This window comes from Tursiops truncatus, chromosome 6, assembly GCF_011762595.2.
Source record: "Tursiops truncatus isolate mTurTru1 chromosome 6, mTurTru1.mat.Y, whole genome shotgun sequence".
Taxonomy (NCBI): domain Eukaryota; kingdom Metazoa; phylum Chordata; class Mammalia; order Artiodactyla; family Delphinidae; genus Tursiops; species Tursiops truncatus.
In genome coordinates this window covers 94,624,540-94,639,164 of record NC_047039.1, presented here as the reverse complement: position 1 = coordinate 94,639,164, position 14,625 = coordinate 94,624,540, and the positions used below count along the sequence as shown (strand labels likewise).

The 14,625-nt window shown below is 40.9% G+C and overlaps 1 protein-coding gene across 3 annotated transcripts in view; it reads left to right on the top strand.

Moving 5' to 3' along the window:
* The first annotated feature begins 4,366 nt into the window (after window positions 1–4,366).
* The window catches only part of INIP (INTS3 and NABP interacting protein), a 30,196-nt gene continuing 19,937 nt past the window's right edge, over window positions 4,367–14,625 (top strand). The window contains exons 1-2 of one of the 3 annotated variants that reach the window (XM_004320971.4): window positions 4,367–4,522; window positions 5,607–5,689. In XM_004320971.4, the coding sequence (XP_004321019.1) occupies window positions 5,665–5,689 (25 nt within the window). In that variant the 5' untranslated portion in view covers window positions 4,367–4,522; window positions 5,607–5,664. The remainder of the gene's footprint in view (window positions 4,523–5,606; window positions 5,690–14,625) is intronic. The other 2 variants (XM_019946455.3, XM_019946456.3) reach the window with 2 other exon arrangements.

The following is a 14,625-nucleotide window of genomic DNA, read 5'->3' as shown; positions in this document are numbered from 1 at the left end:
GTTTCAATTTCAGTGCTTGTGATTGGTCTGTTCATATTTTCTATTTCTTCCTGATTCAGTCTTGGCAGGTTGTGCATTTCTAAGAATTTGTCCATTTCTTCCAGGTTGTCCATCAATCTGTTAAACGAAACACTTCTAATCTAACCCTCATCCCTTCTTGCAGACCCCCTCTCCTTGCCCCACCTGAGAAGACATCTCTTTTCCTTCCCCCATGGATGAAGAAGCAGAGTGGCCTAATGCCTTGGTATCTGTGACACAGAGACTTGGCTTGCAAACCATGGTCTAGACCTGACTCCACATGGGGAGTGGGACTCAATCTGCACCAGGGAACCCCTCCCTCGCATTATCATCCTTGGCCATGGTTATAAACGCAATGGGCAACTTCACCTAGTGGTTTAGTTCACTATTGTAAAAAATGGTAGCATCTTGGACAAGTTTCAATGTATCCACATCTTTAAAATTGATAGATGATCATTGTGTCCTTCTCAAAGGTTGGTCTTGAGATAATACATGCAGAGTCCTAGCACACAGCAAAGATTCAATGAAAAGATTCCCCTAAGGTTTCTAGAGGTTTCATTCCATGGTAAGCAAATTCTCCTTAACCAAACCATCGAATCACCTATGTCCTGAATTAATTGAAACCCACTTCTCCTTCAAGGGTAGCTTCCCTTGTATTCCTATAAGATGGAAAATGCTCTTGTGTCCAACCAGACATATCATGGTAGAGGATGCTTTTATTACCCTTTTCCACAGACGAGGAAATTGAGGAACAGAGAAATAATCTGTCTAAGTGTTCACCCAGTAAGTGGCAAAGCAAGAATCTGAACCCAGAGAGTCTGGTTCTAGAGGCTGCTCTCTTAGCCAGTGGGCAATTCTGCCCCTTTTTGTAGCTAGCAGTCTCCTAGACTAAGTTCACTTCATTTTCTATTATAGGATCTGAAGTAAGAATACATTTTGTTTGAGCAATGTAGTTGTAGTGGCCAGTTTCTAGGATGGTCCCTGCTTTGGATTGAACGTTTGTATCCCTCCCACACCTACCTCAATCCTAATCCCCAATGTGATGGCCTTTGGAGGTGGGGCATTTGTGAGGTGATTAGGTCATGTAGGTGGGAGTCCTCATAAATGGGATTAATGCCCTTGTAAATGAGACTCAGATCCTTCAACCCTGCAGCCATGTGAGGTTGCTGCAAAAAGACGGCCATCCATGAATGAGGAAGTGGGCCTTCACCAGAGCCCAACCAAGCTGGCACCTTGATCTTGGACTTCCCAGCCTCCAGAACGGTGAGAAATAAATTGGTGTTGTTTAGAAGCCATCAAGTCTATTGTATTCTGCTGTAGCAGCCTGAATGGATAAAGGCGTCCCCAATGATCCCACCTCCTAGTAGGCACAGCCTTGTAATAGTTCCCTTCCACACTGTACCAAGGCTGGTCTGTGTGACACGCAGTATATGGCAGAAACAGTGGTATGTCACTTCCAAGATCAGGTTATAAAAGATACTGTTGCTTCTGACTTGATCACTCTCATATCACTTGCTCTGGCTGTGAGTTGCCATGTCATGAGCAACCCTATGGGAAGGCCTGCATGGTAAGGAATTGAAGCCTCCTACCCTTAGCCACATGAGTAACCTTGCAAGTTAATCCTTCCATGTAGTTGACCTTCAGAATGACTACATCTGCTGCTAGCATCTTGACTGCAACCTTAAAAAAGATCCTCTGCCAGAACTACCCCTCTATGCTGCCTTGATTCCAGCTCCTCAGAAACTGTAAGAGAATAAATATTTGTTGTTTTAAACTGCCAAGTTTGGGGATAATTTGTTACAAGCAATAGGTAAGTCATACACTAATTGTCTCAAATTCCTACCCAGTTTATTTTAAAGGCTGTCTGGCGTAATGCATTTCCCATAAATATTTAATCATAAAATAGCACAAGAGGGTTAGGGTGGCTCCAACTGGAACCTGAGGACTATTCTCAGCTCTCTACCTTGATACTGAAGGTCTGTAATAATCATAATGGCTTCAGGAGGAAGCACTTCACAGACTGCTACCTGGCATTTCCTTATCAGTTAACAGCGCCACAGGATGGTCACATGCATCCCTTTTGTCTTGGACTTTCCCCTAGTAGATATGTAGGCTTCTATCTACTTATCAAGTAACAAGATATCCAGTAAAACACAGATCTTTCATAATTACCCCCATCATCACCATTCATCTCCAGAACTCTTTTCATTTTATAAAACTGAAACACTATTCCCATTAAATAACAACTCTTCATTGTCCCCTTCCCCCCAGCCCCTGGCAACCACCATTCTATTTCTGTCTCTATGATTGTGACTAAGTACTTTATATAAGTGAAATCACACAGTATTTGTCCTTTTGTGACTGGCTTATTTCACTTAGCATAATATCCTCAAGGTTCATGCATACTGTAGCATATATCAGAATTTCCTTCTTTTTAAAAGGTGAATAATATTTCATTGTATGTATATGCTACGTTTTGCTTATTCATTCATCTGTTCAAGGATATTTGTGTCGCTTTCACCTCTTAGCTATTGTGAATAGTTCTGCTATGAACACAGATGTTTACATACCTCTTGGAGGCCCTGCTTTCAGTTCTTTTGTGTATAAACCCCCCAAAACCTTAATTTTTTGAGTAACTATTATACAGTTTTCCACTGGTGGCTGTATCATTTTACATGCACGAAGGTTCCAATTTCTCTGCCAACACTCATTTTATTTTCTGGGTTTTTTTTTTTTTTTCGATAGTAGCCATCTAATGGATATGAAGTGGTCACTCATTTATTTTTATTTTCTTTTTACAGATGATAGAACTGAAGCATCAAACGATTAAGTGTCAGGGGTGGGATTTGAACCCAAGTAAATTGACCCACTATTAACTAATATGTTAAAATTCTTGTGACACTGAAGTCCCAAAATCTCTCAAGGAGGAGACGGGGGTCCAAGAGCTAACATTCACCAAATAAAACAATCAGCAGCAAGTTAAATTTATCTTTCTCCTGATAACGTTCTGTGAATCCTGGGAGGTTGAATTTACTAGGAAATTACAAAATGTTGTTCTGGGGTAGAACTCTTCTTTTCAGCTTAAATAAGCTTGCTCAGGATGTCCATTTGGGACTTAGACTGGAGTTTTCTTATGCCCTAGTTTCTGTATTGTCTCATCAGGCAACCTAAAACCAAAAAATTCTCCTAAGGTTCTGTCAGCCATATATATCCAAGTGATCATTTTCGTCGGGCCGGAACTCAGAAAGGTCTCTTAACTGAAAAGTTGTCCTGGCCAACTACCAAAATGCTCACTTTATATCTAGATTAAAGTAGTCAGCAGACTACTGAGCTCCCTGAGCTGGTCTCAGAGGAATTCCTTCCTCCAGAGCAGAGACAATGTGTGAGATTGAAGAACCTGGACCTTTGCATCTGACAGGCCTTTAGTCGCTGAAATTCAACTAAAGACATAAAGTAACTGAACATTTCTGAGTCTGATATATAAATCATAAATAAATATATAAATAAATCACATATAAGTATATAAATAAATACGAATCATATATAACTCAGGGAATGACAGGAAGCACCTCGTACGTACAAGGCACTTAATAAATGCTTGGTAGTGTTATTATTTGTCATGGATCCATGCTCAACAAAATTGTGCATCATAAACGTTTATTACTGAGCAAACATCGATTATTAAGAAGGACGTTAAGATGGTTAACGACCACAGGACACATGACACACATCAATACAAGGTTACTGTTCAACGTAGATACGTAGCTCTACTGTGCTGGAATCAGGCCTTCAGGCGATCCCACTAGGAGAGACAGTGTTCTGAGATGTGGCATATCCATTCCTTAAATACAGATTCTTGCACAGCAGTAAAAATTTCTACAAGTTTAGTGTATAATTATTTAAACTATAAAAGAAAAGTATCACTGGGATTTGTGTACGTTAAGACGCGCAACCAGAGATGGTTGATAAAGCTCACTCTCCGGGTCCCAACCGCAGCTCTGCCTCACTCCCAACCGAAGTGGATTCACATCGTCGCAAAACCGGCTGAGTCGGTGACTTCTCCACTTGAAGAGCTAGGGACGCAGCCGGTCTCCGCCCCGCCCCTACCTAGCCGAGCCGGCAGGATACGTCACCGCGCAGCGGCCTGGACGAAAGAGCCAATTGCGGTGCTAGGGACCCAGCCGGTCTCTGCCCCGCACCGTTCGGGCTCCGCCCCCGATGGTGCGGCATGCAGGGTCCAGGAGCCTCTCTGGCTGCCACTCTTTGGAAGGGAAGTGGCGTATGCATTAGGTAGCAGTTAAAGTACGAATCGCCGTGAGGAGCAGCCGTTAGGAGGCGGGAATTCCGGTCCCTCGGGTGTAAGTCATCAGGAGGCGGAAGCGCAGCGGGGGCGGGAAGGTGGTAGAACGCGGCATTGAGCTTGGTTTGCCGATCTTTAAGTGGTTGCGCCCCCTTGGAGAACGCGACCAGAAGGCGAGGCAGTCTCGGGCTCTCTAGCCTCGCGGTAAGTAGGACCGCCTGGGGGAGCGGGGGATGAAGGTGTGTGGCCCCGGCGCCGACCCGCTGCTGCCGTTCCTTGCTACAGGGCAGTGGCCTCCCCGCCAGCCTTGCCTCCCAGCATTTCTCACTCCCCCTCCTCTCCTTGGTATCAGCCGCAGCCCCCGCCCTGCCTGCCCTCCACGCGCGCCTCCCGCCCCGGGACCTTTCTGAGACGCAGGTCCAGCCCTGTCACATCCCTGATTGACGTTCCCCGTCACAAGATGGCCCTCTTGTCCCTCCCGTCCTAAGCCGGCTTCGCTCGCTCTGTGCTTTGCTGCAGGAGACACCTAATATTATTTCGTTCCAAATCGACATCTGTTTGCTCGCTCTTGTACTTTCCCGCTTACCCCCGAAGGCATCCCTCGTCACGCCGGTAGAATCAGTTCATCTCTGCTTCCGGAGCACTGTTTACTCCTTGTAAAGAGCGCGTTTGTTAAACTTTTTTAGTACGGTTGCTTGAATGAGACTCTCTTTTTCCACCGGATTATATGTTTCTTGAGGGCGGGAGTAAGGTCTTGCTCATTTGGGATTCCCCCCAGGGCCTAGTACAAAAGCACGAAGTTTGGAATCTAACAGTCCAAAGTTTTCGCACTAGCTTTGTGACCTTGGACACGATCTCCCTGTCTATGAAGTGGTGATAAATAAAATAATTAATTTCAATCATCTTACAGATCTTGTATGGTGCAGAGTATGTACGCGATAAATATTCGGCTCTTTTTCCTTTCTAGCTTTCAGTATACACAGTAGTTGCTGGGTACGTTTTTAAAATGAATCGAGAGGCACTACAGAAGAGTGATTTTTCTTCCTAGCCCTGTGATTGTATTGATGCTATCAGTTAGTTGATACATTTGGTAGTATTTGGTAAACACAACCTAATGAAGTAATTAAAGACAGTAATGGTGAATGTTGGTATCAACATCTGCAAGAATAAACATTTAACCTTCACGCTCTAATTAAATAACTTGAGGCGTTTGATTTAAGTCTGTGTGCCCTTCAGACAGATGCTTCTGAAGAGATGAAGGTATGTGTCTGCACATTATTTTTTACAGGTGATTGTAAAGTGCAGACCACTTGCCACGGAACATAGTTGAAACAGAAAATAGGAAGATGGCAGCAAACCCTTCAGGACAAGGTAAATGCTAGGAACTTTTTCCTCATATAGTAAAGTATTTTGATAGAAAATTTAGCATAGGGCTGTTACTAGAGCCAGAATTAAAAATGAATAGCCAAGTAAAACCCCATATTTGAAGCAAGTCCAACGTTTCATCAGATGTGTTTCATCAGATATGTAACATCCTTAATAGCTATTAATCCTATGTGTTAATCTGTTAATATTATTCACACTGTAAACCTTAAGTCCTCCTCGGACATTTGTGTTCTCATGCTCTTTTACTTGAGATTAGAACCACTTTTAAAGAAGTTATATTGTCACTAGGCAATATCCACTCCTTTATTTTCGTTTGCTCAAAAAACTTTTCATACACGTTTCACCTGTGTTAAGAGCTCTGTAAAGCAAGTCAAGTTGGATACATCCCAAATAAGGAGTTTTTATTTAAAAATAAGTTTCAAAAGTAAAATTTAATCTCTAGAAAGCATTAAATTCCACTTTGTAAGTTGTCTCCTGCTTAAGAACTTGAAGCAGACTTCTATTTCCTCTCCATATCAAGTCTAAACTCCTTATTTGATGCATCGTATTTTTTGATTAATCTTAGTCTTGTTTTATTTTAAACGTCATGTAAACGTGTTTGTGTCCAGTTGTTTACACGCACTGTACTGTCTGTGAGAGTCATCCATGTTATGCCATGTACCAATAGTTCATTGTTTTTTATTGCAGACTAGTATTCCATTGTATGAATTTACCACAATTTATTTATTCATTCCTTTTTGGAGACTTTGGGATTGTATCAGTTTTGGCCATTGTGAATAAAGCTGCTTTGAATATTCGTTTGTAATTCTTTTTGCAGATATTTGGATGAATATCTAGGAATGGAGCAGCTGAGTGTACAGTTTACTTTATGGAAAACTGCCAAACCTTTTCCTAAAGTGAATGTACTTTACATTCCCTCTAGTCAAGTGTGAGAATTCTGGTTGCTCCATATATAGCATTGTTGGTCTTTTCAATTTTAGCCATTTTAGAGGGTGTAAAGTGACATCTCATTGTAGTATTAACTTGGATGTCCCTGATGACAAATGTTGGACACTTTTTTATGTGCTTGTTGGCCATTGCAGATCTTCCTTTGTGAAGTGTTTGTTCAAGCCTTTTGCTCATTTTTTAAAAATTTGGGTTATTTTTATTATTTTTTTTTAAGAGTCTAGATACTGGTCCTGTGTCACTGCTAATTGCATCATCTAGATCATCTTTGAGTTGGTTTCTGTTGACTGCATTTTTTTTTGAGAATGAGTCACAGTTTCCTTTTTCTTACTATATTTAGTGATTTGTTATTGAATACTGGATATTATGACTAATACATTGTAGAGACTCTGAATTCTGTTATATTCCTGTGAAATGTGATTTTCATTCTAGCAGATGGCTTGGCTCAACTCACACTCCAAACTCTTGTCTCCCTTATGTTGGGCAGCAGCTGAAATCTCTGCTCATTCTTTAAAGCTTCCAGTTGCTGCTTTAGTGCTTTATTTGTCTCCCCCATGTATGTGTAGTTTAGCAGAAAGCAAAACCTTGGGTGGATTTTATAGGCATGTTTTAGGCTTTACTCCTTCTGCCTTTCCCTCTCAAGTTTCTCCCCTAATTTTCTGGTTACTCTGTCTGTCCTCTGATACCTCAAGCCAGTAAGGTGAGGCTATGCAAGCTGTTCGTGGATTGAGGAGTGCAAAAGGCCACCAATTCCCAAATTTCACCAGTTGCAGTTTCTGCCCGATTTTGGTCAGTCTCTAGTGCCTTCAAATAATGAATGTTTAGTATTTTTTCCAGAATTTATAATTATATTTGTGGCAGGATTACTCTAACCAAACTATTCTGCTAGTACTGGAAGTTGGAAGCCCACTGAATCTGTTTTAGTATATTAGTTGCATTTAGGACAGACTAAAGATTACATGAGTTTTATAGAAGTGTGGTATTGTAAAAAGCTAGCTCTGGTGATAGCTTTACTGGCTATAACCAGCTAATACAATTCTGTTCTCTCAAATAACCAAGTGCGATTTGTGTGCTCTATGGACTAATCACAGGTCAGTATTCCCTTATGGTCTTTGACCTCCTCTTTTCACCAAGTTATAAGGATTCAGATTAAAAATAATTTAATTTGGGGCTTCCCTGGTGGCGCACTGGTTGGGAGTCCGCCTGCCAATGCAGGGGACGCGGGTTTGTGCCCGGGTCCGGGAGGATCCCACGTGCCGCGGAGCGGCTGGGCCCGTGAGCTGTGGCCGTTGGGCCTGCGCGTCCAGAGCCTGTGCTCCGCAACGGGAGAGGCCACAGCGGTGGGATGCCCACGTACCGCAAAAACAAACAAACAAACAAATAAATAAATAAAATAATTTAATTTGAACCGAAATGAAATTAAGAGAAATCTATTTTGGAGAGAAAATATGCTGCTAAAAATCACACAATGCAGTCCAAATGAAAACAAATTAAATATTTTTATCCCTCTGTTTTAATAGCACAAATATGCAAGATTTATAATTTGCTAGTTACTCTTTTTTTTTTTAAGCAGTTGCAATAAAGCACAATAATTTTTACTGTCACCTTTGATTGATCCATAGTCAGATCCACTATGAAACATCCCCTAATCTAAATAGAAGCGAGGACTTTCCTGGTGGCGCAGTGGTTAAGAATCTGCCTGCCAGTGCAGAGGACATGGGTTCAAGCCCTGGTCTGGGAAGATCCCACATGCTGTGGAGCAACTAAGCCCCTGTGCCACAACTACTGAGCCCATGTGCCACAACTACTGAAGCCCATACACCTAGAGCCCGTGCTCCGTAACAAGAGAAGCCACCTTAATAAGAGGCCTGTGCACCGCAATGAAGAGTAGCCCCCACTTGCTACAACTAAAAAGAAAGCCTGCACACAGCAACGAAGACCCAACGTGGCCAAAAATAAATAAATAAATTTATAAAACAAACAAACAAAAAAACATAGAAGCGAATTTAGATTAGTCCTTTGGCTTTTGTTGCTCTTTTGTCAGTGATATTGTTGGTGTCATGGAGCTGCTGCTATTAGGCACCAGCAGAGGGAGTCCATATCATGTTCTGTAGATTCCTAGACTCTCAGTGAAAATTTAAAATTCTTATTTATTTGGATCTATTGCATTTTACTCTCTATATTATTTCTGTACTGTTTATGTGTATTGGAACTACTTATTTTGGAGATTGCCAAGTTCCATAATTATCTTATAATGGAAACTGAAAGAACAATGACTTAAGAAATCTTCATCTGTGTGTTGTAATTTATTAATGTCTCTGGTGTAGGGGACAGGCCCTCTTTCAGATCTAGCAGTCTATCATACTATAGTAGTAATATGAACTGCTAAATTTCACATGCTCTTGGCAGACAGTTACTGAAGTCTCATATTCTTAGCATCCGTCATAGTGTGGAACATTCAGTAGGTTCATAATAATTATTTGATTGATAAGAAGTAACATTTTGAGAATTTAATATGTAGAGGCAGATTGTCAAACTGGAATTTGGCGAAGGTACCATTCCTATGTAAGGAGGCTCTCATTATTGGTAAATATCAAGATCCTGTGATTATGTGCTGGCAGTTGGGAGATTGGTCTAACCTGATTTCAGATACACAGAGAAACCTGGTGAAAAACTGAGTAAAGAATGTGAGTTCTTGGGACTTCCCTGGTGGCGCAGTGGTTAAGAATCCGTCCGCCAGTGCAGGGGACATGGGTTCAATCCCTGGTCGGGGAAGATCCCACATGCTGCAGAGCAGCCAAGCCCGTGTGCCACAACTACTGAGCCTGAGCTCTAGAGCCCATGAGCCACAACTACTGAGCCCTTGTGCCACAACTACTGAAGCCCGTGCACCTAGAGCCTGTGCTTCGCAACAAGAGAATCCCCCGCTTGATGCAACTAGAGAAAGCCTGCACACAGCAACAAAGACCAAATGCAGCCATAAATAGATAAATAATTAAAAAAATAGAGATTGCTCTCAATTAAAAAAAAAAGTGTGAATTCTTTTGATTCTTTTATAGTTATCTCAAAATGCTTAGAGTAATAACTATAAGCCCTGCAGATCAAGTGGTGGGAACTATTGATTTGGGGCCAGTTTGGATGCTCTTAGCTGTGATTTTAGGGCTCTGTGTAAGAATGGAACATAGCTCCTGGGAGGTGTCTTACTTGACCTCAGACCCAAGTACAAGTTTCACCTAAACCACCTATGGTCCAGAAGGAAAGCAGATTTACCCTTCAGGCTTGTACTAAGGTATGCTACCTCTCAATTAAGAATTTATCCTAGGGCTTCCCTGGTGGTGCAGTGGTTGAGAGTCCGCCTGCCGATGCAGGGGACACGGGTTCGTGCCCTGGTCCGGGAAGATCCCACATGCCGCGGAGCGGCTGGGCCCATGAGCCATGGCCGCTGAGCCTGCGCGTCCGGAGCCTGTGCTCCGCAACGGGAGAGGCCACAACAGTGAGAGGCCCACATACCGCAAAAAAAAAAAACACAAAAAAACAAAAAAAAAGAATTTATCCTAGTGATGCATAAAAATCATCTTAAAATTCTTGCATCTGTACATTTTTAAACATGAGAGTGGACACAAAGACACAATTTGGAGTTCATTTTTCAAAGCTAGATTTCTTTTTGCCTCAGTTTTCATTGCCAAGGCAAAGAGTGTACAGTAGTTTTCTGATGCTAGGATTGATTTGTAGGCCCAGGTTCAAATAGGAATGAAACTGAGTTGAGGCAGAATATGACGTAAACTAGCATGAGATTGTTTGTATGGTAGAAGAGAGCTTGTGATCCTCAGGTCCATTCAGACTGGCCTGGGAGGCCTGTCATGTGAGTGTAATCTAGAAAGTTGTGCTAATCAATTGTACCCTGTGTGATGAAAAACAGTTTACTGACAGAGAATTGTCAGAATGGGGCTGACAAGAATCTAGTGAGGTTGACAATCTAAATGATAGAGAACACTAGGTAATAATAACAGTAATAGCTAGTTTTTATTAAGCAACTACCATGTGGCAGGCAGTGTGCTAGGTATTTTATTTTTATTTTCTATATTTCATATAACCACCCTTCAAAGTTGTCACTGTTATGCCCATCAGTCCTGCATAGTGAGGTAATTTTCCAAATATTAAATAGTAACTGGTAATACTGAGATGAGAACCCAAATTGAATCTGTGTCCAAGTCCCCTGTTCATTGATTTCCCATACTGCACGTTAGCTGGAGGGTTAGAACATTCTAATTATAGTATCTAAAAGAAAATTGGGAGCTCTAGACTAGGGGCAAAAGACCTTAATTTTTGTATCTCTTCTCCATCTGTTATTGAGCAGAAAATCCTTACAGGGAAGTGGGCCTATGAGTTTATCTGTAAGAGGAAAAGAAAAATGAGCGAGGAGGAAAGGGTGATTCAAGCAGAAGAGATTTCATCATCTTATTTAGCTAGTGCTGAAGACAAGAAACCTCAGTGGATAGAAAAAGTGGCAGTAGCTTAAAGGGGTAAGTCCTTGGGGTCTCAGTGAGAGAGAATTTGAACACAAGGAGATCACCTGAGCAGACATTAGGGCTTATTCCTTTCCTTGATCTATATTTTCAGTAAACTCCAAAGGTGGCTAAGAGTTGAATAATTTTTTAATCTTGCAAGTTACAGGAAGTGTTTGCCATTAACTAGATAGCTAGAAGACTAGTTACTGGTACTAATTACTTCATGTTAATAATGTTGTTGTATTTTTTATTCTGCTAAGACTTAGACATCAGGCAGTCTCCCCTGAATAAGTTTGAGTTTTAACCAATAAATATATTTTATATATCATTAAGGAGTATGGTAGGCAGAATAGTATTCTCCCCACATCCCTCCAAAAAAAGCCAAGGTCATAATCCCCGGAATCTGTGACTTTGTTACCTTACATAGCAAAAGGAATTTTGCTTGTGTGATTAAGGTTAAGGACCTTGAGATGGGAAGATTATCCTGGATTATCCAGGTGGGCCCATTTTAATCACATGAGTCTTTGTTTTTTATTAAAAAAAAATTTTTAAACAACTTTATTGAGATATAATTTACATACTATAAGATTCACCTGTATTAAGATTACACTTCAAGAATCTTTAGTAACTTTGTAAAGTGTGTAACTTTCACTAATATCTAATTTTATAACATTTCCATTAATCCAGAAAGAAAACTCATGCCTGTTTGCAGTAACTTCCCATTCTTACAGGCCTGGGCAACCACTAATGTACTTTTTGTCTCTATAAATTTGCCTCTTCTGGACACCTTTCATATAAATGGACTCTTACGGTATATGGTCTCTTGTGTCTGGTTTCACTTAGCATGTTTTTGAGGTTCATCTGTGTAGTAGCATGTATTAGTAAGTCTTTTTTGTTGTTGTTGTTAAACAACAGAAATTTATTTTCTCACAATTCTGAGATCAAGTTGTCAGCAGAGTTGATTTCTCCTTGGCTTGTAGATGGCCTGTGTCTTTTCTCCCTGTATCTTCACATGGTCTTTCTTTTCTCTGTGTGTGCATGTCCTGATCTCTTTTTATAAGGACACAAGTCATATTGGCTTAGGGCCCACTCCCAATGACCTCATTCAACCTTAACTGCCTCTTTAAAAACTCTGTATCCAGGGCTTCCCTGGTGGCGCAGTGGTTGAGAGTCCGCCTGCCGATGCAGGGGACACGGGTTCGTGCCCTGGTCCAGGAAGATCCCACATGCCGCAGAGCGGCTAGGCCCATAAGCCATGGCCGCTGAGCCAGCATGTCCGGAGCCTGTGCTCCGCAACGAGAGAGGCCACGACAGTGAGAGGCCCACATAACGCAAAAAAAAAAAAAAAAAAAAAAAATAAAAAATAAAAACTCTGTATCCAAATACAGTCACATTCTGAGGTACTAGGGCTTAGGACTTCAACCTATGTGTTTTGCAAGGATACAATTTAACCTATAACACTCCACCCTCTCAGCCTCCAAAATTCAAGTCTTCACATGTGAAATATATTTGCTCCATTCCAACAGTCATAAAAGTCTTAACCCATTCCAGCATCAACTCTAAGTCTAAAATTTCATCTAAATAGCATCTAAATCAGATATGAGTGAGACTAGAGGTATGATTCATCCTGAGGCAAAATTCCTCTCTAATAGTGAACCTATGAAACCAAACAAGTTATCTGCTTCCAGAATACAATAGTGGGACAGGTATAGGATAGACATTCTGCTTCCAAAAGGAAGAAATTGGAAAGAAGAAAGCTGACAGGTCCTAAGCAAGTCCAAAACCTAGCAGGGCAAATTCCATTAGATTTTTAATTTATTCAAAGATTTAGTTTATTATATCAACATCAGTACTAGAACTCACATCTTTTACTCTCCAGTCTGCAACATTTCTACAGTACACATTTGTGTGCTGAAATTATTTGTATGACATTAATATATGTGGCTAATTTTAAGAAACTTCTGTGGAAAATTCCATTAGATTTTAAGGCTTGAGAGTGAAACCCTATTTGGCTCAATTTTCTGTCTAACAAGGGTGGTGGCTCTGCCTTCTCCTCCCTGAATTTTGTCCCCAAACCCTCTGGAACTAATGAGGAAACAGTCCTGCTGCCTGGGCCTGTGCTCTCTGGACCCATGGTGGCAGTAGCAGCCCTGCTGACCCCTGACCCACCTTCAGAGTCATTCCTCCCTGTACTCAAAGGATGACGCTTGTTTGCATCCAGACATCTCTAACATCTAACTTCCTGCTTGTAGAACCCCAGAAGTCCGACAGTCTTTCTTCATTTCATCCCACCTCTGTTCTCTTCAGTCCACGCTGACAGTGCTTCTGCTGAGATGGTTGATTGGATCCATGTCACACACCCATAATCTCTTTACTAAAGACTGTCCAGTCATGTCTTTGGTGTTCTCTCCTGAACGCATTTTCTCATTTTTTGCAATAAGAATAAGCTGAGAATTTTTGGTCTTCAAGTTCTGGTTCCTTTTTGCATAATAATTTCTTTTTCAGTTGTCTCCCTCTCACACTTTACTATAAGCAGCAAGGAGAAACCAGGTCACACCTTCAACATTTTGCTTAGAAATATCCTCAGTTAAATATCCAAGTTCATTACTGACAGCTTTTACTTTCCACAAAACACTAGAACACAATTTGGTCAAGTTCCCTGCCACTTTGTAACAAGGACTGCTTTTCCTACAGTTTCCAATAACATATTCCTCATATCCATCTGAGACTTCCCCAGAAGCACCTTTAACATTCATATTTGTGTCAACATTCTGTTCATGATGAAATATATATAAACAGATATATATTAGTCCTGGTAGTTTTCTGGTAGTATCTTTAGGATTCTCTATGTATAGTATCATGTCATCTGCAAACAGTGACAGTTTTACTTCTTCTTTTCTGATTTGGATTTCTTTTATTTCTTTTTCTTCTCTGAGTACTGTGGCTAAAACTTCCAAAACTATGTTGAATAATAGTGGTGAGAGTGGGCAACCTTGTCTTATTCCTGATCTTAGTAGAAATGGTTTCAGTTTTTCACCATTGAGAATGATGTTGGCTGTGGGTTTGTCATATATGGCCTTTATTATGTTGAGGTTTTGGAGGGGTTTTATTGTAAATGGGTTTTGAATTTTGTTGAAAGCTTTTTCTGCATCTATTGAGATTATCATATGGTTTTTATCCTTCAATTTGTTAATATGGTTTATCACAATGATTGATTTGCATATATTGAAGAATCCTTGCATTCCTGGGATAAATCCCACTTGATCATGGTGTATGATCCTTTTAATGTGCTGTTGGATTCTTTTTGCTAGTAGTTTGTTGAGGATTTTTGCATCTGTGTTTATCAGTATATTGGCCTGTAGTTGTCTTATTTTGTGACATCATTGCTGGTTTGGTATCAGGGTGATGGTTGCCTCGTAGAATGAGTTTGGGAGTGTTCCTCCCTCTGCTATATTTTGGAAGAATTTG